The sequence below is a fragment of the Macaca nemestrina genome, chromosome 14, assembly GCF_043159975.1.
Source record: "Macaca nemestrina isolate mMacNem1 chromosome 14, mMacNem.hap1, whole genome shotgun sequence".
NCBI classification, from domain to species: Eukaryota; Metazoa; Chordata; class Mammalia; order Primates; family Cercopithecidae; genus Macaca; species Macaca nemestrina.
The window spans coordinates 50809050-50833785 of NC_092138.1; the positions used below are offsets into that span (position 1 = coordinate 50809050).

Here is a 24736-nt window from a genome sequence, read left to right on the forward strand (position 1 = left end):
AAGCAAAAGAAAACTGTTCCATATCAGTCTTTTATCTGGTTACCCCCAAGTACATATCAGATTTTGAAGGGAGCCATAGCCTACACTACCTGCTAAAGTAAGTACAGATGCTTCTTCACTTACGATGAAGTTACGTCCTGATACACCCCAGCAGCTGAAAATATCGTAAACTGAAAATATCATAAGTTGAAAATGCATGTAATACAGCTGACCTACAGAACATCACAGCTTAGCCTAGTGTACCTTAAACTTGCTCAGAACACCTACATTAGTTTACAATTGGGCGGAATCATCTGGCAACACAGTGCACTGTGGAGTACTGCTTGTTTACCTTCCTGATCATGCGGCCAACTGGGAGCTGTGGCCCGATGCTGCGGCCCAGCATCATGAAAGAGTATCATACCTGCACATCGCTAGCCTGGGGAAAGATTAAAAATCAAAATTTGAAGTACGGTTTCTAATGAATACATATCATTTTCACACCATCACAAAGTTTAAAAAAATGTGAGTCATGGACCATCTGTAGAGTGAGTTTGCTTAAAACCAAATATAGTGCTTTTTCAAAATCTGCTTTCATCTTTGATAAAGTTCTAACCTTGCTGCTCACCAAGGAATAAAAGAAACCACTGCGAAGGCGGCTTTGAATATTCTTTAAAAAAAAACAAAAAAAACCCGGCTGGGTGCAGTGGCTCACGCATATAATCCCAACACTTTGGCAGGCCAAGGCGGGTTGGATCACTTGAGGCCAGAAGTTCAAGACCAGCCTGGCCAACGTGGCAAAAACTCATATCTACAAAAATAAAAAAATTAAAAAGCCGGATGTGGTGGCATATGCCTGTAATCCCAGCTACCTAGCTACTCAGGAGGCTGAGGCAAGACAATCACTTGAACCCGGGAGGCAGAGGCTGCAGTGAGCCAAGATAGTGCCACTGCACTCCAGCCTGGGCGACAGATCAAGACTCTGTCTCAAAAATAAATAAAAAATAAAACAACAACAAAAAATCCATGTGTGCAGAGGGGTTGACGTGTCACTATGTGTTCCAGTAGCTCAGCTTGCTAAGTGCGAAACTTGAGACACAAGTGTTTTAGTTCTGAAGGGGGGTAGGGATGGGAGCAATCCAAATGTTGGATAATTCAGTAACTAGACACACCTGACTTTTGAACACATTATGTGATTGGGGTTAGTATTAACATCTTGCCACTGCCTATTAATATTTTGCAAGGGTAGTTTCCTTCATCAGATACACATAGAAAGCAATTTAGTTGCTCATACCAGAAAAGGGAAGTCAAGCTGGGTTTAACAATGTGTTGTGAGTTGCTGGGGAGATGACTAAGAGAAGATTGACAGATACATGGTTTGAGGGAGTTAGGAAAAAGCACTGTTTGAAATGTTCCCTGGGTGTTCAGAAGAGTGACGGGAGTGGCCCTGCCAGTGTTGTCAAGATTTACTCCTCCTTGGAGATGCAAAACCTCCGAGAAACAAGGAAAATAAGCTGGGAGACAGAATGATTTTATCTGGGGACACCCCCCATAAGGCAGGATCTGCTAAAGAGTTTGGGAAGAGGACATGCTCCTTCAGCTTGTATCAGGATCACCTGGTTTGTGCGTTAAACATATACACCCCCCAGGCCCTACCGCTATATGACTGAATCTGTTCCCCCCCACAACAGGGCTCTGAAATCCATACGTGTGATAGGTGTTTCCAGGGCTGTTAGATCTAAAAATCACCCGCAACTCTGCATCTGAGAAAGTCAAGAGAAGGGCCCCTGGTGGGGGAGGGAAGTACTGGCAGAGGGCTCACAAGGGCAGGGGTAGCCATGCAGCCTGTCCTTCCCATTTCTTCATCTGTAAAATGGAGAAAATAACAGAGCCTGCTTCCTAGGGTGGTCAAGAGGGGTAAGTAAGCAAATACCTGCACGAGCTCCAAGGGGTGCCTGGGCACGGTAGCGCTGTGCCTTCCTGGTCGGTGCCGCCCGCCCGCCCGCCGCAGAGGGGAGCTCCCGCCCCCAGACCTTCCACCCGGGCCCCCTCCCCTCGGGATTCGGCCGAGCGCCCTACCTGGGCTGCAGCCAGGCGGGCAGCGCCAAGGGCCCCATGGGCCGCCGCCGCCAGGGCTTCCAGCGCCGTCCGGGAAGGATCACCGGGAGGAGGCAGGGGCGGCCCCGCGGCTGGGCGCGGAAGGGCGGTGCCTCTCCACACTCAGCAGTTTACAAAAAGAAAAAGCCCGAGGTCGTGCGTCGGGGAAGAGATGAAAACGAAGTTCCTGAAGTTTCTGCAGCACTACTAGAGCGCGTCAGGGCGAAAGGCTGGGAGGCGGCTCGCGTTCCCAGAGGGCTTACCAAGCTCTGATTACTGGTTCCTAACCGTTGTGTTGAGAACTCGTTGCAAGTCTTGTGGAAATTAATGCATCTGGGCGATTTCCGGGGCCTCCGAACTCGCTGAAGCCCATCCCCAAGCCTCCCGAGATGTGAGCCAGGTTCAGACACGAAGCTTGTTCCGGGCGCGGTGGCTAATGCCTGTAATCCCAGCACTTTGGGAGGCCGAGGCGGGAGGATCGCTTGAGCCCAGGAGTTCAAGACCAGCCTGGACAACATAGCGAAAACGCGTCTCTACTAAATATACAAAAATTATTCGGGCATGGTGATGCGGGCCTGTGGTCCCAGCTACTCCGGAGGCTGAGGTGGGAGGATCACTTGGGCCTGGGAGGTCGAGGATGCAATGAGCCAAGATCAGGCGACTACACTCCAGCCTGGGTGACAGAGCGAGACCCTGTCTCAGAAATAAATAAAATAAAACGAAGTTTGTAGCACACCTCCCCAAAACTTCTTCAGCTAGGGGCCTGATTCCTGTTCTATCAGGCCTCCCTGCCCTCTAATCTCCCTTGGGTCCTCACTGGTGCCTGCAAATCTTTATTCACGTTGTGTTAATTTCTCTAACTTATGCCCAGCACTGCTAAAACCTCTTCGTGATCTCTCAGGCTTATGGCATCACTGTCTCCGTACTCAGATGACCCAACCTCCTGCTTTGCTAATAAGATCCAGCCCATCTTCCAGCTCCTCTACCCAGAAAAGGAAACGTTAAAACAGAAACAGAGAAACATCTAAGAGGGCACTTGCAAGTAAGTGGGACAATGGCGCCTGGTTTTGGAGTTGGAAGTTAGTGCTCCCATTTTTACCAAAAGGGAAGTTGAGGCATTTAAAAAATGTTAAGTCACTTACCACAGGTCACACAACTGATAAAATGGCAGTATCAGAACTTCCAGGTTGGGGGGATTTCTTGTTTGTTTCCCATTAAGCCATGGCTTCCTTTTTTCATAGTCCATTCCATTCACTATGCCTACCTCTCACCTCTACATTTCTCTGCACCTTCTCTCATACCCTGCCGTCAGTCAGAGGTTAACCCCACCCTTGTGTTTACCAGTCCCTTCTCAGAACCACTCCATCAGTAGTTAACCATCGCCTCTTCCTGCATCGTCATCCCCTCCTTTCCGTTGGCTTTCACTGCAGTTTAGGGACATAGACAACTCTCTCTTACCATATAATTAAACATTTTATTCTTTCTGTTTCTCTCTCAATGGAATCTTCTCATAACTCCCTGCCTGCCTTCTATAATCAGGTGCTTCTTTCATTTCCTACCATCTTCCTGTTCCATAATACCTTACAGTTGGACTCCCCTGACACTGCTCCATCAGGGATTATGTTTATTTTTCCCCGAATTCCCATCCTGTATCACCTTGCGGGATGAGGCCCCACAGTCCTTGCTTTTAGAGAACATTTGATGCAAAGGGTAAACTGCTGGCTAACCCATTATCAGTGCTGTCTCTGCTCAGGTTAGGCAACAAGAGAGAAAGTAAAGACCCAGATGGCCTGGAGTGGGGCAGGAGGGAGAAGGTGGAAAGCCTGCCCAGAAGAATTGATCCTTTATCACCAAACACAGCCCCTGCATCCACATGCTCACTGACAGGTCTGCTGTATTTTACCAATTCTGCCTGTCTTCTATTTACCCCTGAAGTTCTACATATTCTGCGTCTCTTGCCTTATGTCCTTTCTGTCTCTCTGGATGGGTCTTCTTCTCCTGCTGAATTTCCTCAAAAGTCTGCCCTTAGTCACCATCTATTTGTCACCATGTTATCCCTCAGCACAGACAACCACACATGGCTTTATCTCCATGTGGACAACTTTTGACTATTATTTTCAGCCCTTTCTTCTTTTATGAACACTATCTCTGGCCTATGAATAGCTTTTGGATATTTCCTCATGAAAGTCCTATCATTTGGACTATCTTTTGAATAGGAATGTCTTCCAATTCAACCTATTTAAAATAAGCACATTATCTCTCTTCCTAAATCATTGTGTTATTTCCCACAGAAAGACCACCATTTTTCTAGCCACTTGCTTTTAAAATTGGGGAGTCATCATTAAGCACCCCCATCCAATCAAATTCAATTGATCTCATCCTTTCCAGATCTCCTACTGATCAGTAGTGTTCTGTGTCCATTCTTTATTTTCCAGTACCTGAGTGAGGAGTAATTGGCTTCCCTCATCCCTCACATCCTTTCTTTACACCATAACTCAGTTGACTTTCCTGGAGCGTCTTGGGTTATATCTTTCTGCTGCACAAAAAGAGGCCCTTTTTAGTTGTCAAATAAAGAACAAGCCAATCAATCAAAAAATTTTTTAAAAATCCTTTCAAATCAGGCAGTTAGCTGATTCTACATCATTTCCCAAGGATAGAGTACAAAAAGAGCTTAGGAGAGAACATTTTGGATAAAAAGTGAAATTTTCCCTTTCCCCTGGTCAGTTCCCAGTCCTGCCCACATCCTGCCAGCATTACCAAGATGGCCTCCCCCAGCCTCCCTGCCTCCTATCTCTTTCCTCCTTCTATACAGACTGCCATCAATTAGTTAAGGATGGCAAAAATATTTCTTGAAACACAGTTCTGATGTAGCCATTCTCCTGGTCTAAATCCTTTGCTGACTCCCTGTTGCCTGCTACAGTATATCTCTTCTTGCCCCCAAACCTGTCACATGTTGACATCTCCTACCATCCTATCCCCTTACCAAAAATCACAGCAACTTGCTGTTCCATGACCACACCAGGCATTCTCTGGCCAATGTGCCTCTGTGAAAAATTTCCCCTCTAATTTTTCTATTCTACCTCCTCCCCTTATCAAAGCCCAGTATTTACCTGTCAAAATTCTATTCTTTAAAAGCCTTCCCAGAGGTTCCCTCTGGGAGCCACAGAGGCTAACGTATGTCTATCATGACATTTATCTTAGAGTATTGTTGTTGTCAAGGTACTTGACTATTAAACTAGATTATAGATTCTCAGAAGCTTCTCTCTCACTAACAGTGAGAATTTGACAAATTTTAACCTTTAAAAATGAAGTTTCTTTTGCCCAAAGCACATAGTTATTAGAAAGATCAAATAAGAAAATCTATAGATGAAAATGGATAAAAGCCCCTCGTACAGTGCTTGGCATAGTAGGTATCCATAAACATATTGGATGAATGAATTAAATCCAGTATGAGTTTTCTGGAGTTTTCCAAAATTTTAACCAAAACAAAACATTCAGTGATAGTTCCATTACTGAAGTATGTATATTCAACTTCCAGTTATCCATTAGTACTGAAGTCAGAGTCCAAGATAATAACTGAATTAATATATTCTAATCTTTAGAAGAAATTTTAAAATTATTTGAACATGTCAATTTTGTTTTCCTTGGGCAAATGCTTCAATTTGTTTTCATTCCAAAGAGCACCAACTGGGAGGCTAAAACCTTGAAATATATTTCATGGCAGTAACAGACTGGCTACAAAAGAAATTCTTTTAAAAATTTTCAGCACCTTGAGTTTTCAGAGGTCACTCCTCTCCCTGCTATAAAAATTCTCAAAGAAAACACAGGATAAAACTCTTTGTGACCTTGGGTTAGGCAGAGATTTCTTAGGTATTTCATAGATACTTCTTAGAAGCCTTCTCAGATAGCTAAGCAAGCATTTCTTAGCTACTTCTGGCCTTCAAAAGACACTTTCAAGTGAGTGAAAAGATGCTATATAGCAGAAGAAAATATTTTAAAATCACATAACTAATAAAGAACTGGTGTGCAAATATATACAGAACTCTCAAAACTCAGTAATTGGAAGACAATAAACCCTCCAAAAATAGGCAAAGTACATTATAAAGAGAAATGTAGGGTTTTTTTGTTTTGAATAACTTTTATTATTGCTTATGATATAACATCCTGTACTTTTCAAGGGAAAAGTAAACAACACAAAACAAAATTTGTCAATAAAAAGAAACGCAATATCCTCCAGGGCAGACTCTTTGGTTTATTGCCCCTCTCCCCAAGGCACCTTAGCGTATGGCATTTATACAACCTGTAGTTGGTGAAGACTGGGTCTCAGACCTGTACACATAGGTCCCTGGGTTGTCTTTTAGTTCACGATAGCTTCTTGAGGGGCTTGCTTGCACTGGTGTCTGTACACTAGATGTATCCTCACTCAATATGTTAATAGTAACCTACCCCACTTACTACCGATTAAAGACCCCCCATCACCTCCTGTCTTCTCTCTTTCCCTTGACAGTCTTCTTTTCCATCCCCAGGCCTCTGTTCATTCTTCATTCTCTCTGCATCTCCTCATCCCCCTGGCAGTTCATTCGGAAACTTCTGTGCAGGCACTGCCTTCTCTCTCCCACATTGTGCCCTGAATTTGGTGCTACCCTAAGAGCTCACAGGTTTCCCCGCATCTGCCTGAGAAAGGACACTAAACCTATGGCGTGTGGTTCTTCCTTTTGACTTAGGCTATTTCTATTACCACATCTCTGTTTTTGTAGCAGGACTGGGTAGATGAAGCTAGCAGGGCACCTGGGGTACGGACTTTGAGGAGGAGCTCCCATTCAGGCTTGCAGTACCGACAGGGGATGCCTGCTTAAATTTTGCAACTTAGGCATCTCCTATTCTCACTAAGTCCCTGCCCTGATTTGTGGTTTGGGTTTAGTCCTGGGGTAGGGAGCTGGGGAGAAGGAATAGGGGCTTTGCTTTGTAGATCTTTCCATTCTATATGTTTTTTTAAAATTCTACATTCCATTTTTCCATGCTTCCTTTTTTAGAATCTCTTTCCTCCTATCCTAGAAACCTTGCTACTAATTCCCTAGGCAGGTGTGTCTTCCTGTATTTTCATAGCGTAGGTTTTTGTTCCCTGTGGCTTATTGTAAAACTCAGTCCACAGCTCTCTAAGCTTTGCTATCCTAAGTCCTTTGGGGGAACCGAGAAATTCCTCTTACTCAAAACCATTGCTTCACTGGGGACTGCAAGAGCCCACTTTGATAGGTAAAAACCCAGCAGGAACCCATTTCATTCCTTTACATTCTTCCTACCACAAGCCAAATTTCCTGAGGCAAAAAGGATGATTCTGGCAGGCTAGGAAGGTCATGCAAAGAAATGCAAAAAGAAAATCATATTACGGTCATCCCTTGGTATCCATGGGGGATTGGTTCCAGGACAAGCTACCTGACCCACTCCAAGATACCACAGTCCAGGATTCTCAAGTCCCTTATAGAAGATGACATAATTGCATATAACCTACACACATTCTCCCATATGCTTTCAATCTAGATTACTTATAATATTGAATACCATGTGCATGTTATATAAATAGTTGTGATACATTTTTTAATTTGTATTTTTTCCCAAGTATTTTCCACCTGCAGTTACAGAACTCCCGGATATGGAGAGCCAACTGTAATGTGTTTAAAAACTGTTATTCCTGTTATATGTAGTTCAGGTTTTATTTAAATTCACAATTTTCTTTTCTATATATTCTTGTTCAACATCATTGTCTATGATTACTGAAAATGACTTTTCTTAGGTTAACTCACTTTATAAACTGCTTAGAGGAATCACTCAGAGAAAACCAACTTATATGCTAATTCTTTAGAGTTTAGTTTTTTTGGTGATGGGAACATTATTTGGGTTGCAGATATAAATAGTTTCAAAAGAAGATAACTTTTATAGTATCTCAGATAAAAACCATTTGTGTTATATTCTGGTCATTATTAAAGGCAGTGTTGCTTTTTGGTAGTCTAAGGTAAGAGGTTTTCTAAATGAATGAGCCTGTAAGCATTTAAGAGTTTGTAATTGTTTGATATACACAGAGTCAAGAAGCAAAATGGCAACTTTTTTTTTTTTTTTTTTTTCTAGTAGAGACCGAGTCTTACTATGTTGCTCAGGCTGGTCTTGAACTCCTGGCCTCAAGCAATCCTCCCACCTCAGCCTCCTGAGTAACTGGGATTATAGGCATGAGTCACTATGACTGGCCCCTGCAACATCTTTTGTAATCTATTTTTGAATAAGGAAAGTTAAAAAACAAAGAGGTAACGTTAAAAGACATGATCTAAGCATTTAAAATTCAAAGTTATTGAAGGCCAGGCATTGTTGCTTATGCCTGTAATCCCAGCAACTGTGGAGGCTCAGGTGGTAGGATTGCTTGAGCCCTGGAGTTCAAGACCAACCTCTTTAAAAAGAAAAAATAATTATTGACTCACTGGATGTTTAAGTAGATGAACATAGCTCATATTATATACTTATATAAACTTAACAATGCTAGGAAATGCTGGTCCCAATAAAAATATGACCAGAAAAAATGCTTCCTTGAATAATGGGTTTCTGAGATCAAGAAAAAAGATTTACTCCTCAGACTCTTTTATTCCGTATTGCCTCCTAACTGTTGGCTATTCTCTCAATTCAGAGGGATTAGATAAGAAGATCATAAAGATTTTTATGATCTGGTTCTAATACTCTAAAATGCCATGATTCATTCAATTTCTCAAATATATACTTTCTATAAAAGCTGTTCCTAGAAAAGCCATCAGCTGTAAATGTTGTTAATGTTTGTACTTCTTCATTCATGCTTTGGTTTTACATTTTCACTCTGCTGTTTGTGTATACTCTCCACAGAATTGTTTATCAAAAATATTGTGTAAGACCTGGGCCCTTATTGGATGTTTGGGAGATAACAAATGTAAAGGCAAAAAGACCTGGCTTCCATCCTCAAGAAGATTACAGTTTAATAACAGGCCAGATATTTTTATTAAATTATTCTCAGAGGCAGAAACGAACAGTTACGGGAAGCAAGGAATTTTTAGTCAGGAGACCTATTCGAGAGACCTGGGTTCAAGTGTAGGTTTCACTTCTCTGTGATGTTGGACAAGTATTAAAGCCTCTCTTGAGCCCCAGCTCCTCTATTTTTAAAGTGAAAGTAATGCTGTTACAGACCCTATTCTACTTCCCATGTGAGCACTAACTGAGGTAACTGTCAGAGTTCCAATGATATGGAGGCCAAGGTCCTGGCAAGCCCAGCAAACAACCCGCCTGAAGCAAGTTTGAAGGTAGAGCCCTGGATGCTGTCTGTCAAATTATGTGGAGCCCCGTAGAAGACAGAAAAGTGGGGGTCAAGCCATGGTAGACAAAGGAATTATCATCACAGATGAAGTTCAAGAGCTTAGACCTCAATACATATTCTGTATTGAGAAGGAGTCATATTATAGAAGAGGAGGTAATGAGCAGATCAGGGGCAGCGCGACAAAGGGAAGAGACGAGATGGATTCAGAAGTGGAGGGTTCTGTAATGAATCAAAAAGTCAAGGCTGAACCCAGATAGGAATATCTGGGCTGGTTTTCTAGGTAAGGATTGACTAGACAAAAGCAGGAAGAGGAGGCAGAGAGATGTCATAGGCAAAGTATGCTTGTATTTGCCTATTAGGCAGATGGAAAACTGGTTTCACTGTCTCTAGCTAGGTGTGTTGAAGGTAGGTAGAGACTGAATCTCCTTAGGGTGTATCAGAGGATGGCTAGATAGCTAGATAGCATCTCTACACATTAGATACCAGGGTCAAGGGAAGAGAAAGAAAACTTCCCCTGTTTAACACTAGTGGTGGGCTACTTAAGCTTGGCCTACTCAATGCAGGTTAACCCTGCTTTGAGATTTAGTCGGTTAATTTTTAAGGTTTATTAGCTCAATATAACTACATTTAAATGTCCACTCTTCAAGATTGTAATGGTTTCTTATCTCCTCATTAGGAATAATCTTTACTGCATATAAAACTTTTAAGACCACAGTGCAGATGGTTACTTGTTTTATATTGCTCGTATAAAGTTTTATTCTCTATAGCTGGAGATTGCTTTAGTGGTGTCTACTGTATTGTCTGAGAGGACAGATCCATAGATGTGCTGGCCTCAGCCCCTGGGAAGCAGCAGGCATCCTCTCAGACCAGCCTGATGAGCACTAAGGCATTGAATAGAGGGCCAGTAGAATTTAGTTAAGGAAGAACAGAAAAGAACTGCAAAATGGGTGCCCAAATCAGAGAGTAGCCAGGTAAGGAAGCCACCAGGAGACAGAGATTTAGAAAAAAATGGGACTGGTTCTGTTGAATCCTGATTGATGATCTTGTTGGCTCAGACTTGCCTTTATGTGATGGGGTAATCTCCTCTCACTTTTCCAAAAGGCTCTAGATATGAGCTTTAATCAAAAAAAATTTTTTTGATAAATCCTTCCTCTATAAAAGCCATAACCAGTTAAAAAAATAGAATTATAAATTCCATTCACAATACTAACAAAACTGTAAGATCCCTAGAAATAAAGAAGATACACATGATTTAAGAAGGAAGATTTTAAAAAATCTTATTATAGGATATAAAAAGGTGAAACAGGTGGAAAAATATATCATGTTCTCAAATGGAATCCTTAATATTCTCCAAATTTAAAATTTCCCAAATTGACCTATAAATCAAAGGTAATTCCAATCAGAATCATAAAGAGGCTTTAAAATTGAATTAAATAGGCCGGGCGCCGTGGCTCACGCCTTTAATCCCAGAACTTTGGGAGTCTGAGGTGGGTGGATCACTAGATCAGAATGAGACCATCCTGGCTAACACATTGAAACCCCGTCTCTACTAAAACTACAAAAAATTAGCCAGGCATGGTGGTGGGCACCTGTAATCCCAGCTACTCGGGAGGCTGAGGCAGAATGATGTGAACGCAGGAGGCAGAGCTTGCAGCGAGCAGAGATTGTGCCACTGCACTCCAGCCTGGGCAACAGAGCGAGAGTCTGTCTCAAAAAAATAAATAAATAAAAACAACTGAATTAAATAATCTTAAAGTTCATACAGCATTTCTAAGAATAGCTAAGAAATTAATAAAAAAGAGGAATGGTGAGAATGACTAATTATAGGATAATAGATCATAAGAAAAAAATTTAAAAAAATATTATAAGACTGTATCATAGCCTCATAACATTGATACAGAAACAAACAAATTGAACAGAAAAAACAAGATCCCAATAATGAATTTTTTTATATATGGAAACTTAATGTTTGACAAAGGTGAAAATTTAATTCAATGAACAAAAGATTATTATCTGAGAAACGGCTTTTACACCTAGTTAATCCATCCGGAGGAAAGTAAATTTGGAAAGTTATCACACGCCACATAAAATTAAAGAATTACAGGTAAAGACAAAGGCAATAAAACATTTTATAAAATTTAGATGATTATTTGGACAACCTATGTGTTAGAAAGAGCTGTTCAACGAAGATAGGATTATAGATTTTTTAATGCAAAAGAATAGGCAAAGAAGATAAATAAGCAATTCACAGAAAAGATAATACAAAAATTTTTTTTTTTTTTAAACAGAGTCTTACTCTGTTGCCCAGGCTGAGTGCCGTGGCACGATCTCAGCTCACTGCAACCTCTGCCTCCTGGGTTCAAATGATTCTCCTGCCTCAGCCTCCCAAGTAGCTGGAATTACAGGCACGTACCACCACACCTGACTAATTTTTGTATTTTTAGTAGAGATGGGGTTTCACCATGTTTGTCAGGCTGGTCTCAAACTCCTGACCTCAAGTGATCCGCTCACCTTGGCTTCCCGAAATGCTGGGATAATAGGCGTGAGCCACCATGCCCAGCCAAGAATCCAAATTTATGTTAAATATATGGAAAGATGGTCAACTCTTTAATAGTCAAGGAAATAAACATTGAAGTAACAATAGCATATTTTAGATCCATCAGGTTGGCAAAAAATTTAAGAAGCTGTAACACTTTCTGCTAATAGGGATAAAATGAGCGCCAATCCAGCACATTTGGTGAAATTTCTGCTATGTATTCCTGAAAGAGGAAAACAAGATATGACCAGGTAGAGTAATGCATCAGACCATCCCATCCCATTTTTATAAAACACTGATTTACACACCACAAGAAATATACACAAACAGTTGCAAGATGGTCCTTAGTCACAAAATAAATATCACGGTTTCATATACTATTGACAGTAGGCCATCTTCAGGGAATAAGTTGGCGCATTTAATGTTTTTTTCCTTTTTAAATTTAGCATCATTTCCATATAGTAAAATGTAAAAATCTTGAATATAAAATTCAATGAGTTTTGCAAAAAAGCGTACACCCAAGATAACTCACTCCTCATGAATATATAGAACATTTCCGTTGCCCCAGAAAGTTCTTTCATGTCTTCTCAGTTGACTGGTTCCTGTCTCATGTCCCTTCCTTGTGACTTATTTCTATCACTACAGATTTGTTTTGTCTGTTCTAAAACCTATAAGTGGGCTCATTATGTACTCTTTCATATTTGGCTTTTGTTGAGCATAATGTTTTTGAGATTCCTTCAAGCTGCTGCATGTATCAGTGGTTCATTTTCTTGGTGAGTAGTATTCCATTTTATGAATATAGCACAATTTGTTTCTCCATTCTCTTGATAGACAGTTGGATTGTTCTCAATTTGAAAATATTATGAAGAAAACTAGTGACATCCTTGTACAAGTCTACTTGTAGAAATTTGTTTTCATTTCTCTTAGGTAAATATTTAGGAATGGAATTGTTGGATTATAGGGGGGGGTGTGTGTGTATATATATATATATATATAGTATTTAATAAAAACTGCCAAATAGTTTTCCCGAGTAATCGAATCACTTACATACCCACTAGTGATGAATGAGAGTTCCATGTCCTTGGTAATATATGTAGTCAGTGTTTTTAATTTTAGCCATTCCGTATGTACATAATAGTATACAATTGCAATTTTAATTTCATTTCCCTGGTGAAGGATGTTAAGTGTGGTTTCATGTGCTTACTTAACCATTTATATATCTTCTTTTGTGCAGTATCTCTTCAAGTGTTTTCTCCATTTTATAGGGTTGCATGTCTTATTGATTGAAATATAGGAATTTGTATAATAGGTATACAAGGCCTTTGTCAGATGTATGTGTTGTGCATATATTATAATATACAACTATTCAGTTTTTAACTCAGATTCTGACAGATTCATTTTCTTAATGGTGTCTTTTGATGAACAGAAGTTTTAATTTTGATAAAGTTTGATTTTTCTTAATGATTAGCATTTTCTGTGTCATCTCTAAGAAATATGTACCTACCCTGAGATTGACAAAAATATTTGCCTGTTTTTTTCTTTTAGAGGACAATTATTTGGATATTGACCTTGTATTCTGCTAAAATTCTACTAGTTCTAGTACTTAATTTTGTTAAATTCCTTAGAATGAGATTATGCCCTCTGTGAATAAAGTTAGTTTTATTTCTTTCTTCCAGATCTTTATGCTTTTTATTTCTTTTACATGCTTATTACTCTGGCTACAATCCACAATGAAGTGCTGAACAGAAGTAGTAAGAGTGGACATCCTTGCCTTATTTCTGTTCCTAGGGAGAAATTATTAAGTCTTTTTCTTCATTAAGTATGAGGTTAGCAGTTGATGTCTTGTAGATATTCTGTTAGATTAAGGAGATTTTCCTCTATTCTTAGTTTGCTGAGAGTTTTTTTGTTTTTCATCAGGACTAGGTATGGAATTTCATCAAAGGACTTTTCTGCGTCTGTTGAGATTATATTTGTTAATGTGATGAAGCAAGCTTGCATTACTGGGTCGAGCCTCACACTTAGTCAGGATGTGTCATCATTTTCATGTGTTGATAGATTTGTTTGCCAGTATATTAGGCTTGAAGTCTACTTTGTTTGATACTAATAGTTACTCTAAATTTTTCTTATGACAAGTGACTGCATGTTATATATCATCCTATTCCTTTACTTTTAGCCTTTTTCTAACATTTTGCCTGTGTCTCTTATAAACAGCACACAGCTGGGTTTTATTTTTTTTTAGTCTAGTTGCCAATCTCTGCCTTTTAATTATTTAGTTTATACTTAAGGCAATTATTGCTATGATTGGGTTAATAGCTACCATTTTGCTATTTATTTTCTATTTGCCTTGTTTAATTTTTTTCCCTCCTTGCCTGACATTTTTGGAATTATCAAGTACTTTTGGGAATCCCATTTTGTTTCCTCTATTGGCTTTTTAGCTATAAGTTTGATTCTTTTAGTGATCTCTCTAGGAATTATCAGATGTATCATAATCATAACATACACTGAATATTATAGCACATCACATATGCTGTATTGTAAGAAACTTACAACAAAATTCCATTTGTTCACTTTCATAATTTCTGCTGTTTCTATATTCTGTCATACATTTTGCTTCTACATATAAGTCCCACAATAAATTTTATTTTGTTTTAGAAAGTCAATTGCCTTTTATATAAATTTTTAAATAGGAGGAAATCTTTACCCCCATGTGTACCATTTCTGAAATTCTTCATTCTGTCACATAGATTCTCTTTTCATCTCATACCATTTCTGCATTTTGTTATCCTTTTAAGAATATTGGGTTTTGTGCTAGCAGGCAGTTGATTTACTGGCAGGCAGCTTGATCCTGTCCAAGCTTGTTTTTGCTTAGGACAGATCTAGAGCAGCCATTAGCCTAGGGTTAGAGTAGCCCTTCTAAAACATGACCTGTCTCAGGTCTCAACTAAATAAGCAGAGTCTTCAGTAAAGTCTCTCTTTTCTGGCTGATTGGAACTGCCCCACCTTTCTCTGTGGAAAAGCTTCTGGAGTCTCTGTTTGGCTCTCAGCTTCTAGTAGCTGCTGTCAGCCAGGCATTGCAGATCCCTGCCTTGTGATTGTATAGGTTAGCATTTGGCAAAAGACACAAGGGGACACCTATGAAGACATCTGGAGATTCCTCACTGTATGGCTCTTTCTAACAGCACACGTCTAGCCTCTTCAGCCTCCTTAAACTCCAATATTTGTTTTCTCTCTCCAGCGAGACTGCTGCTTTCCAATAGGAATTCACTTCCCTGTGCCATGACTTGGAAAGTTCCCCTAGGCAGAAAGCTGGTGTTATCCTTCTCTCAGGGACCACAGCCAAGGACTCTTTCTTGTCCAGTGCCGGAAAGATTTATAGAGTTGATTTACTGTTAAGTTCTATCATCATTTACAGTGTGATACCAATTATTCCATCCAATCCAGAATCATTATACAGGTGAACTCTCTAGATAACTGACACTTAAACTTCAATCACGGGAATCTTAAAAAAGTAAAGATTTCTTATAGAAGTTGTAAAATATAGTATACATTTTTCTGATTTTCAAAATGAAACACTAATACTATTTACTCCTTTATCAAGAACTTAGTCACAGTTATAAATAAACCTTATTCTGCATGGATCCCCTCAAGAGCTCCTGAAATGGGAACTTGATATTTATGAACTGTTACTATATTTTGTGTAGGACCCACATCCATGTGAGTGTTGTTCCCTATCTCTCTTCATTCCCCCTACCTTTTCCCACCATTTGACCTTTGAAAAACTAAATTATTCCTGTCTTAGTTTATGCACAGCATAAAAATAAATCTATAAGTTGTAATTATTTGGTGCATTCCAATGCTTAATATACCTGATTTTTGCTTTATCTCTTTAGAATCATCTCCTCTATTGTTACAGATTAAGAATCATTGAATGTTTCCATTTTATTTTCTGTATTATAATGGATGGTATACTTCTGTCCATTTTCAAAGGAGATTTAGATTGTTTTCAACTCTTTAACTTACTTTTCCACTCAATTCAAACCCACATTGTCACAAACCAATTTCATGCCAAGTGAGGTGCTAAGTGCTGGCATTTCAAGGATGGAGAGGAGTGTTGTGACTCCCTATAAAATGGAAAATCATGAAAACAGCTTCCTTGGTGTGTTTCTTACATAAAGACTCAGGGCTGATTTGCTGTTCTGTTTATATTCATATCAGAGCCCTTTCAAGGCTCCACAGAACTTAGGGCTGCTTATGAATGATATCAGGTTGGATATTTTATCAGATATCAATATTTCTTCCTTTTAATTTCTTTTACTGTTATTTTTTCCAATACAATTAATTTAACTTTTGTAGACCTTGTGATCCAGTGCAGGTATGATGAAATGAACCTAAGCCTAATTTTTTTATTGCTTCAATTCTTATGTAAAAATAATTAGACTGCATTGCAATCGTAATGCCCTTCATGTAAAGGTTTGTTCATATTTAACAGAGTCTAGGCTGTGTATGAGTGAAAGTTTGCAAATTTTGCCGTAATTCTAGCTTGGGATAGGGCTCAAAGAAAATCATTTACTCATGTGAAGCCAATTTGCCTCATCTGTAAAATGAGGTAAGTAGTCTGACTTTGATAGAAACTGATCAAGAGCAAATGGTAATCATTATAATGCCAGTTACAGCTAAATAGATTGAGGGTTGACTCGTGCTAGTCACTATTCTGAACACTTTATGTGGATTAACTAATTTGTTCCTCTGGCAAAGCTGCAATGGGAGTACTATTTATTGTTTCCATTTTATAGATGAGGAAACTGGAACACAGACAATTTGAGTTACCCAGGGTTAGCACTGCTAGCAAATGGTAAAGCTAGTATTTTAACTCAGGCTTACTCAAATGATTGAACAGTGTTTTCACATATGTACTGTTTTACAAATCCTGAATGAAAATTTGCTTCAGAACTCTAGAAGGTAGTATTAACTAAACAGAATGTTTGGCTTGTCTTTACACTAATCTAAAATTCCAGTCTGCGTCCCATAGGATGTTCCCCCCTGCAACTTAATTACATCTGAAGCTATTCAGATACCCATCCGTCACCACTTCATTTTCCGTGGCAGCTGTCAGCCATAACGGAAGATCTTCATATTACAGCAATTGAATCTATCATCCTTAAGGCAGGTTAAGATGCAACTAAAGGCTCTTTCCCTTATCTGTGCCTTCTTCTCCAGCTGTTGCCTTATCTCTCTCTTTCCGTTTACAGCCAAGCATGGCATGCTTTTCAGACCTCATCTTCCTGGCTTTTCTGCCAGTTGTTAACCACTTCCTGCTTTTGAGCCCTCAGTGCTCTACTGCTGTCCGCTACCCTATCTGCTTCTCCCTCTTAGGTCCTCATTTTCATTTCAGGCTTTCCATTTGCCATAACCTGTACTGATTGTATGTGTGCCTCCTTATCACCCTTCCAGCTTTTTGAGTACGGGAACCTTTGCATCCTCACCCCCACCCAGCACGATACTAGGTGTGGAGCAGCTACTCATGAACTAGGGTTTAATGTTGTTTGAAACAGCTACTATTGAGAATGCTGTCAGGTAACCCCATAACGACTCCTTGGGGATGGTAAAGAATCCTATTCCAGGAAAATGGTGGATATTACTATCAAAGTTGTTCTCCACACTTGGGAAGCTATGCATGTTTGAAGACCCAGCAAAAGAATGCTGTGGAGAATAAGTGATTAAATTTGCTTACGAAATAAAGACAGGATATTATCATGAGAGAGGGTGAGGGAAGGATGCCAAGGAATGCACAGGAGAGGGATGTGTCCTCACCTTCTTGGCTCTGCTCTTCCTGAACTAAGGTTCCTTATGTCTTCAAGAGTTTCTTTGAACATCAGAAATTTTCTAATAGGAAAATTGTTAGCTCACCTAGAAGCATACTGTGTTGAAGATCTTTGGTGATTAGGCATTTAGCTTGTTTGGCTTTGATTTGAGAGATACCTTCAAGATGTTCGTGATTTCATCAGGGCACAAACTTGAGTTGTACACACAGGCTGGGAGGCTGAGTGCAGGGCTGTGTAAGCCTAGCTTCCCGAGCTCAGTGTACAGGCCTCTAAATGGGCTTGGTAGTGCTGGATGGACCTGCCCTTTATATGTATATGGGAAAATATACACAACACCAGTGTTGGGGCGTTGTAGAGATCTTGAGGATGCAGTCCTCACAGGTGTTAGAGTATAATTTAGAAGAAGATAACATTGATGGGTGATAAACTGAAGAGAAAAATCTTTAAGATGATAACTAAGCCATAATGACTTATTGTCAAAAATGTTAAAGTCTTTTTAAAAACAATATGAATATAATGATCAAGTTAGAGTTAGTGCCTAAGAGGCCTTGAGTGAGGTACTCATTCATCCCTTTAAGCCCTAGTCTCGTTGTCTGTGAAGTATTTGTTCTAACTTCACAGCATTGTGGTGGGGAAGAAGTCATATTTTGTTTGGTGTGTTAGAGTTCTTCCAGGAAACAATAGGACATGTAGAGAAATATATAGGAAGGGGCTTATTAGGGAAAATTCTCACTTAATTATGGAGGCTGAGAAGTCTGGTGATAGGCTGTCTGTAGGCTGGAGAACCAGGGAAGCCAAGGGTGTGGTTCTTCCAAGTCTGAACCTCAGAGCCAGGCAAGTCAATGATGCAACTCTCAATCTGAGGCCAGAGAGCTGCAGGGCTGGGAGACTGCTGGTGTGAGTCCCAGAGTCCAAAAGCTAGAGAACCTGGAGTTCCGATTTCCAACAGCAGGAGAAAAAAGGTGTCCCAGCTCTGGAAGAGAGAACAAGAATTTGCCCTTCCTCCACCCTTTTGTTCCATCTGGGGCCCCAGCTGATTGGATGGTGCCTGTCTATGTTGAGGGCAGATCTTTCCCACTGTCTGCAGACTCACACACCAGTCTCCTCTGAAAAACACACTCACAGACACACCTGGGGCAGCCCAATCATTCTAATCAAATGCCAAACCACCTGGTTCCCTTTTCAACAGAAGTGCTCGCTGAAGCATTGAGGGTGATTAATGCAATGATTGAGAGTAAATAATCCTTTACCAGGTATCCGGGTATCCCTTAATTAAGTCAAGTTGACACCCCAAATCACCCATCACTGTGTGTGTGTGTGTGTGTGTGTGTGTGTGTGTGTGTGTGTGTGTGTGTGTGTGGTGGTAGCACGGTGCTTGGCTCACTGTAGCTAAAATTTAATAAATTACTTATTAAACTATATAATCTGCAAGGATGGCACACTCACTTTGATGCTAAAATATTTTTGCTGCTAATCAATAGAAATTGACACGTTAACTTTTTCTTAATGAAACAGGTATCACCTCATCCTCATAGTAGTTACGGTAGAACAAAATTGTCCTTCTTAATAAACCAGTAACTTGCTACTTAAATAAATATGTTGCAGTTGGTTAGGCTTTGTTATGGTTTAAAATATTTAAGTGGCAAATAATGCGATAATAGTTTCTTGAATTATCTTTAAATGTACTTTTTGGTAGAAGATTTAATTAAAATGTATTTTGGTAGTAGATTTCACATTTTATTTAACATTGTCCCAAGTACTTTTATATGCTGTGTCTCACTTGATCTTTCTAATGAGTAGGAAAGGTAAATATTATTAGTCTAGTTTCAGACTTAAGGAAACTGGAGCCTCACAGGGATTGACTGTCTAGTCATATAACATATAGCTGTCCACACCTGGTACATACTGCAAGCCAGATTTTCTGACCCAAGTCATGTACTCATTCCTTCTCACACTGCCTCTCCTTGTTGTAGTTATCAATCACTGGATTCAAAACTAAGGAACTTAAGTATTAGGTTGGTATAAAAGTAATCGCAGTTGGACCATGAATTTGAAATCATTATAACTAGGCTCAAACACATCTTTATTAATCAAAATAGGAACCATTACAATCAACACATTTTTGCCAGTGAAAAATAAGTTTATTCATGTAGCTTAAAAATCCGTGCTTCAGGATTTGGCAAACTCTTGGAAAGCATTTTCTGCATCCTGTTGCTTGTGGAAGCGTTTTGTCTACAAAAAGTTGTTGAGATGCTCGAAGAAATGGTAGTCAGTTGGCAAGAGGTCAGGTGAATATGGCGGATGAGGCAAAACTTCTTAGTCCAATTCACTCAACTTTTGAAGCATTGGTTGTGGGATATGTGTTCACGTGTTGTTGTGAAGAATTGGGCCCCTTCTGTTGATCACTGCTGGCTGCAGGCACTGCAGTTTTTGGTGCATCTCACTGATTTACTGAGCATACTTCTCAGATGTAATGGTTTCACTGGGATTCAGAAAGCTGTAGTGGATCAGATGGGCAGCAGACCACCAAACAGCGACTTTCTTTGGTGGAAGTTTGGCTTTGGGAAGTGCTTTGAAGCTTCTTCTGGGTCAGCCACTGATCTGGTTGTTGCTAGTTGTCATATACAACCCACTTTTCATCGCATGTCACAATCCAGTTGAGAAATGGTTCATTGTTGTTGCATAGAATAAGAAGATGACACTTCAAAATGATGATTTTTAAAAATTTTTGGTCAGCTCATGAGGCACCCACTTATTGACCTTTGTCACCTTTCTGGCTTGCTTCAGATGGCAAATGACTGTAGAATGGCTGACATTGAGTTCTTCGGCAACTTTTTGTGTAGTTGTAAGAGGATCAGCTTCAATGAGTGCTCTCAATTTGTCGTCAACTTCCGATGACTGGCCACTACACTCCTCACCTTCAAGGTTCTCCTCTCTTTTGCAAAACTTCTTGAACCATCACTGCACTACATTCATTAGCAGTTCCTGGTTGCAATGTTGCGATGTTGCAAACACCACTGCTTTACAACTCATTTTGTACTTGAATAAGAAAATTGCTTGAACTTGTTTTTTGTCCAACATCATTTTCATAGTCTAAAATAAACAGGAAATAAACAATGAGTAATAAGTTATTAGCAAAAAACCTAGAGTGAGAAATGCTCATTAAAATGATGTATAACATAACCACATTTATTTAAGAATGTATTCCGATATCAAATGGCAAATTCCAACAATGCAGAAACGGCAACTACTTTTGCACTCACCTAATATATTTAAGCACATGCCCCTGGATTTTGATTAGCTCTCTTAGTTATACAGGAAAAACTTCTTAAATACTGTGCATTCTTTGCTATGCAATATTTAACTATAAATTTCTGACTGTTGCTATGGATGCATTTATATTTTTGTGAAAATTAATTTCTAGGGTATGTATCCTCAGTTACCATAGGTAGAATTTGAAAATACTTTCTGAAACAACATTTAAAAAAATCAAATTATTGTCACTTTACTACTGTGTTTTATTACAGCCTAATTCTTAAATCTTATAAATTACATATGGCATATATTTTTTATTAAACTTACTGAGAAACAAAAGCTTTTGAAGATTTTGAAAACTCTATGAGATGTTTCTGAAAGCCTCTAGCAAAGAAAACATTTGAAAGGTGGAAACACTAAAAGATCACACATTAAAAAAAATTGATTGCTGCCAGGAGTACCATCTCTCAGTAGGTGGGCTTTTCTTAGAAACTCTCTTTTTCTCTTCATTCAAAACAAGGTCAAGAAGATGTGTCTTCTTTTGCAGTGCAGTGAGAAAGATCAGCAAATTAAAGAAAACCTGACTGTGGGAATATGGAAGATTATGGGACTGTGGGAAAATGTCATGATCCATGCAAGCCCACTGCTGGTCCTGAGGTGGGTTGGGTCAGTATGTGGTCGCTGAGCTATGTGACTATATTTGTTTCCTAGGGAGCTGGGTGTTAAAACAACAGAATTTGTCTTCCAGTTCCAGAGGCCAGAAGTCCCAAATCAAGGTGTTGGCAGAGCCACAGTCTGCCAGGTGATCTTCCTTGCTTCTGCCTAGCTTCTAGTGGCTCATGGCAGCCCTTAGTGTCACTTCATTTATACACGCTTCATTCCAATTTCTGCCTCTGTCTTCACATGGCATTCTCCTCTGTGTGTCTGCATCCAAATTTCCGTTTTTTTATAAGAACCTCAGTCATTGGACTAGAGTATACTCGAATCCAGCATGACTTCATTTTAACTTGATTATATTTGCAAATACCTTTTTTCTAAATAAGGTACCCGGGGTTAGGACGTTAACATATCTTTTTTGGGGATAGAATTCAACCCCCAACATTGACAGAGCAGAAAGAAAATGTGACCAGTTCTATTCACCATGCTGCCAAGTGACCATGGGTGAAACCCCTGGAATCCTGGATACTCAAAAGGTGTTCTTCAGACCAGCAGTATCAAACATTACCTGAGCCTTAATTCAATATACAGAATTTCAAGCCCCATTCCAGATGTACTGAATCAGAACCTGTACGTTAACAAGATCCCCAGGTGATTTGTATCCACATCAAATTGGGCTGGGCACCGCCTAAGAACAGTGGTTCTCACAGTGTGGGTTTCACCTGTGATAAAAGAAAAACTTCAGCTGAATTAAATTTAAAGGAGTTTAATTGAGCAATGAACTATTCGTGAATCGGGCAGCCCCCAGAATCACAGCAGATTCGCAGAGACTCCAGTGCAGCCATGTGGTGGAAGAAGACTTACAGACAAAAAAAAAAAGGAATTGACATACAGAAATTGGCAGTGAGGTACAGAAACAGCTGGATTGGTTACAGGGTGGTGTTTGCCTTATTTGAACACAGTTTGAACACTCAGCAGTCTATAAGGGGTTGAAGTATGGCCACTGGGATTGGCCAGGACTCAGTTATTGTTATAGGCGCATTGAAAAAGTTTTTCATTTAGGGCAGGGGTTTTCATTTCTGGCTTCACAGAACTCTGCATGACTAGGCCTCACCCCTGGAAATTCTGCAGATCTAGATCTTTTGGAAGCTCTACAGTGGGTTCTAATGCATAGCCATAGTGGGACCCCTTTGCCTTAGGGAGAAATAATTGATGGTTAAGTTAACTTACTCCTAAGTTAGGTTTTCAATTTTGTCTATTAAGCTAGGTTATAGTTATCCACAAGAAGCCAAATATACAAATCCTTCTCAGGCCATATTTGGTTTCCTTTAACACCTGTGAGCTTGTTAGAAATGCAAAGTCAGGGCTGGGCATGGTGACTTATACCTATAATCTCAGCACTTTGGGGGTCCAAGGTAGGCAGATCACCTGAGGTCAGGAGTTCAAGACCAGCCTGGCCAAGATGGCAAAACCCTTCTCTACTAAAAATACAAAAATAGCCAGGCATGGTAGCATGCGCCTGTAATCCCAGCTACTCGGGAGGCTGCAGCAGGAGAATCACTTGAACCCAGGAGGCAGAGGTTGCAGTGAGCCGAGATCATGCCACTGCACTCTAGCCCTGATGACAGAGTGAGACTCTATCTCAAAAAAAAAAAAGGCAAAGTCATGGGTTCTATCCCATTCTGGTAACCCAGAATCTCTGGGCATAGGCTCCAGGAAACTGGCACAACAAACTCCCCAGGTAGTTCTTACACGCTTATATTTTTGAACCGCTGATACGGTTTGAATTTGTGTCCCTGCCCAAATCTCATGTGGAATTGGAGAAGGGGCCTGGTAGTCGGTGATTGGATCATGGGGGCTGATCTCCCCCTTGCTCTTATCATAGTGAGTGAGCTCTCGTGAGATCTGATATTTTACAAGTGTGTAACTTCTCCTTTCTCTCTTTTTCTCTCCTGCCACCATGTGAAGAAGGTCCTTGCTTCTGCTTCACCTTATGCCATGATTCCAAGTTTCCTGAGGCCTCCCAGTCATGCTTCCTGTTAAGCCTGTGGAACAGTGAGTCAATTAAACTTCTTTTCTTCATAAATTGCCCAGCCTCAGGTAGCTATTTATAGCAATATGAAAATGGACTAATACAACCACTGATGTGAAGAAAAAACTCCAGAACTATCACAGAAAGGCAGGTGGCAAAGAGAAACACTTGCCCGAGCATAGGTGTGGAAGGCATCACACATAAGGAAATATGAGGAAAAGCCAATCTGGCACAGGGTAAGTGGGATGCCATTGCTCAAATCCAGAAAATTCATGTCATGGTATTTGGGCACAGAGGCAATGGGGGTCAGAGAATACCTCAGATGATGGGGAAATAGTTCGTGGTTGTAAAAAAAGGACACCAAGTATGGGACCCACATTTGCCATTTGAGAAAAATTTTTTTCATTTAGGGAAGGGGTTTTCATTCTGGCTTCACAGAGCTCTGCATGTCTGGGCCTCACCTCTGGAAATTCTGGAGATCTAGACATTTTGGAAACTCCACAGTGGGTTCTAATGCATAGCCCTCTTGGGACCCCTTTACCTCAGGGAGAAAGAATTGATGATTAAATTAAGCCATAGATGTTTGATGCAGAATATAAATTGCTGTATTGTAGACTGTACGTGTCCATGTAATGTGTCTATAGTAGCTGTTTAGTAAGCCTCAGAGAGCAACTGTAGTGGGGGTTTTTTGGTTCTATTAATTCTTTATTTCCCAAAGTCCAAATTAAAGAATCCTTTCCTGAGGCCTAGAGGCCCTAAAAACATGATAGATCCACTCAATCATCCTGTCGTAATTTGCTGATGGTATAGACTATCCTTTACTGAGGCAGCCGGATCAATAGTCATACAACAGGGATGTAGGCTCGCTGGGCATGGCCATCCATTTGTTATGTGTATGCTGTATGGTAGATGCACCTGATAGTGATAACTTAAACACACCCTGAGAATGCCCTGTATGGCAGATGCACCTGAATATGTGTTTGGAGTTCTGAGCTAAGGAATCCAGGAATGGCCAATCTGAAAATTCATTCCTT

General features: G+C 40.0%; 1 protein-coding gene and 1 long non-coding RNA gene across 5 annotated transcripts in view; one reads left to right on the forward strand and one right to left on the reverse strand.

The window, feature by feature from the left end:
• LOC105465885 (3-hydroxyacyl-CoA dehydratase 4) overlaps positions 1-2179 on the reverse strand; it is a 28178-nt gene extending 25999 nt beyond the window's left edge. For 3 of the 4 annotated variants that reach the window (XM_011714541.3, XM_024787927.2, XM_011714540.3), the window contains exon 1: positions 2059-2179. In XM_011714541.3, coding sequence (XP_011712843.1) covers positions 2059-2096 — 38 coding nt within the window. In that variant the 5' untranslated portion in view covers positions 2097-2179. Of the gene's footprint in view, positions 1-1912; positions 2000-2058 lie in introns of those variants that run through there. The other variant, XM_024787926.2, reaches the window with a different exon arrangement.
• A 371-nt stretch (positions 2180-2550) lies between these two features.
• LOC105465884 (uncharacterized) overlaps positions 2551-24736 on the forward strand; it is a 39967-nt gene continuing 17781 nt past the window's right edge. The window contains exons 1-3 of the long non-coding RNA XR_977846.3: positions 2551-3118; positions 21561-21670; positions 23639-23725. This is a non-coding gene — a long non-coding RNA (uncharacterized lncRNA). The remainder of the gene's footprint in view (positions 3119-21560; positions 21671-23638; positions 23726-24736) is intronic.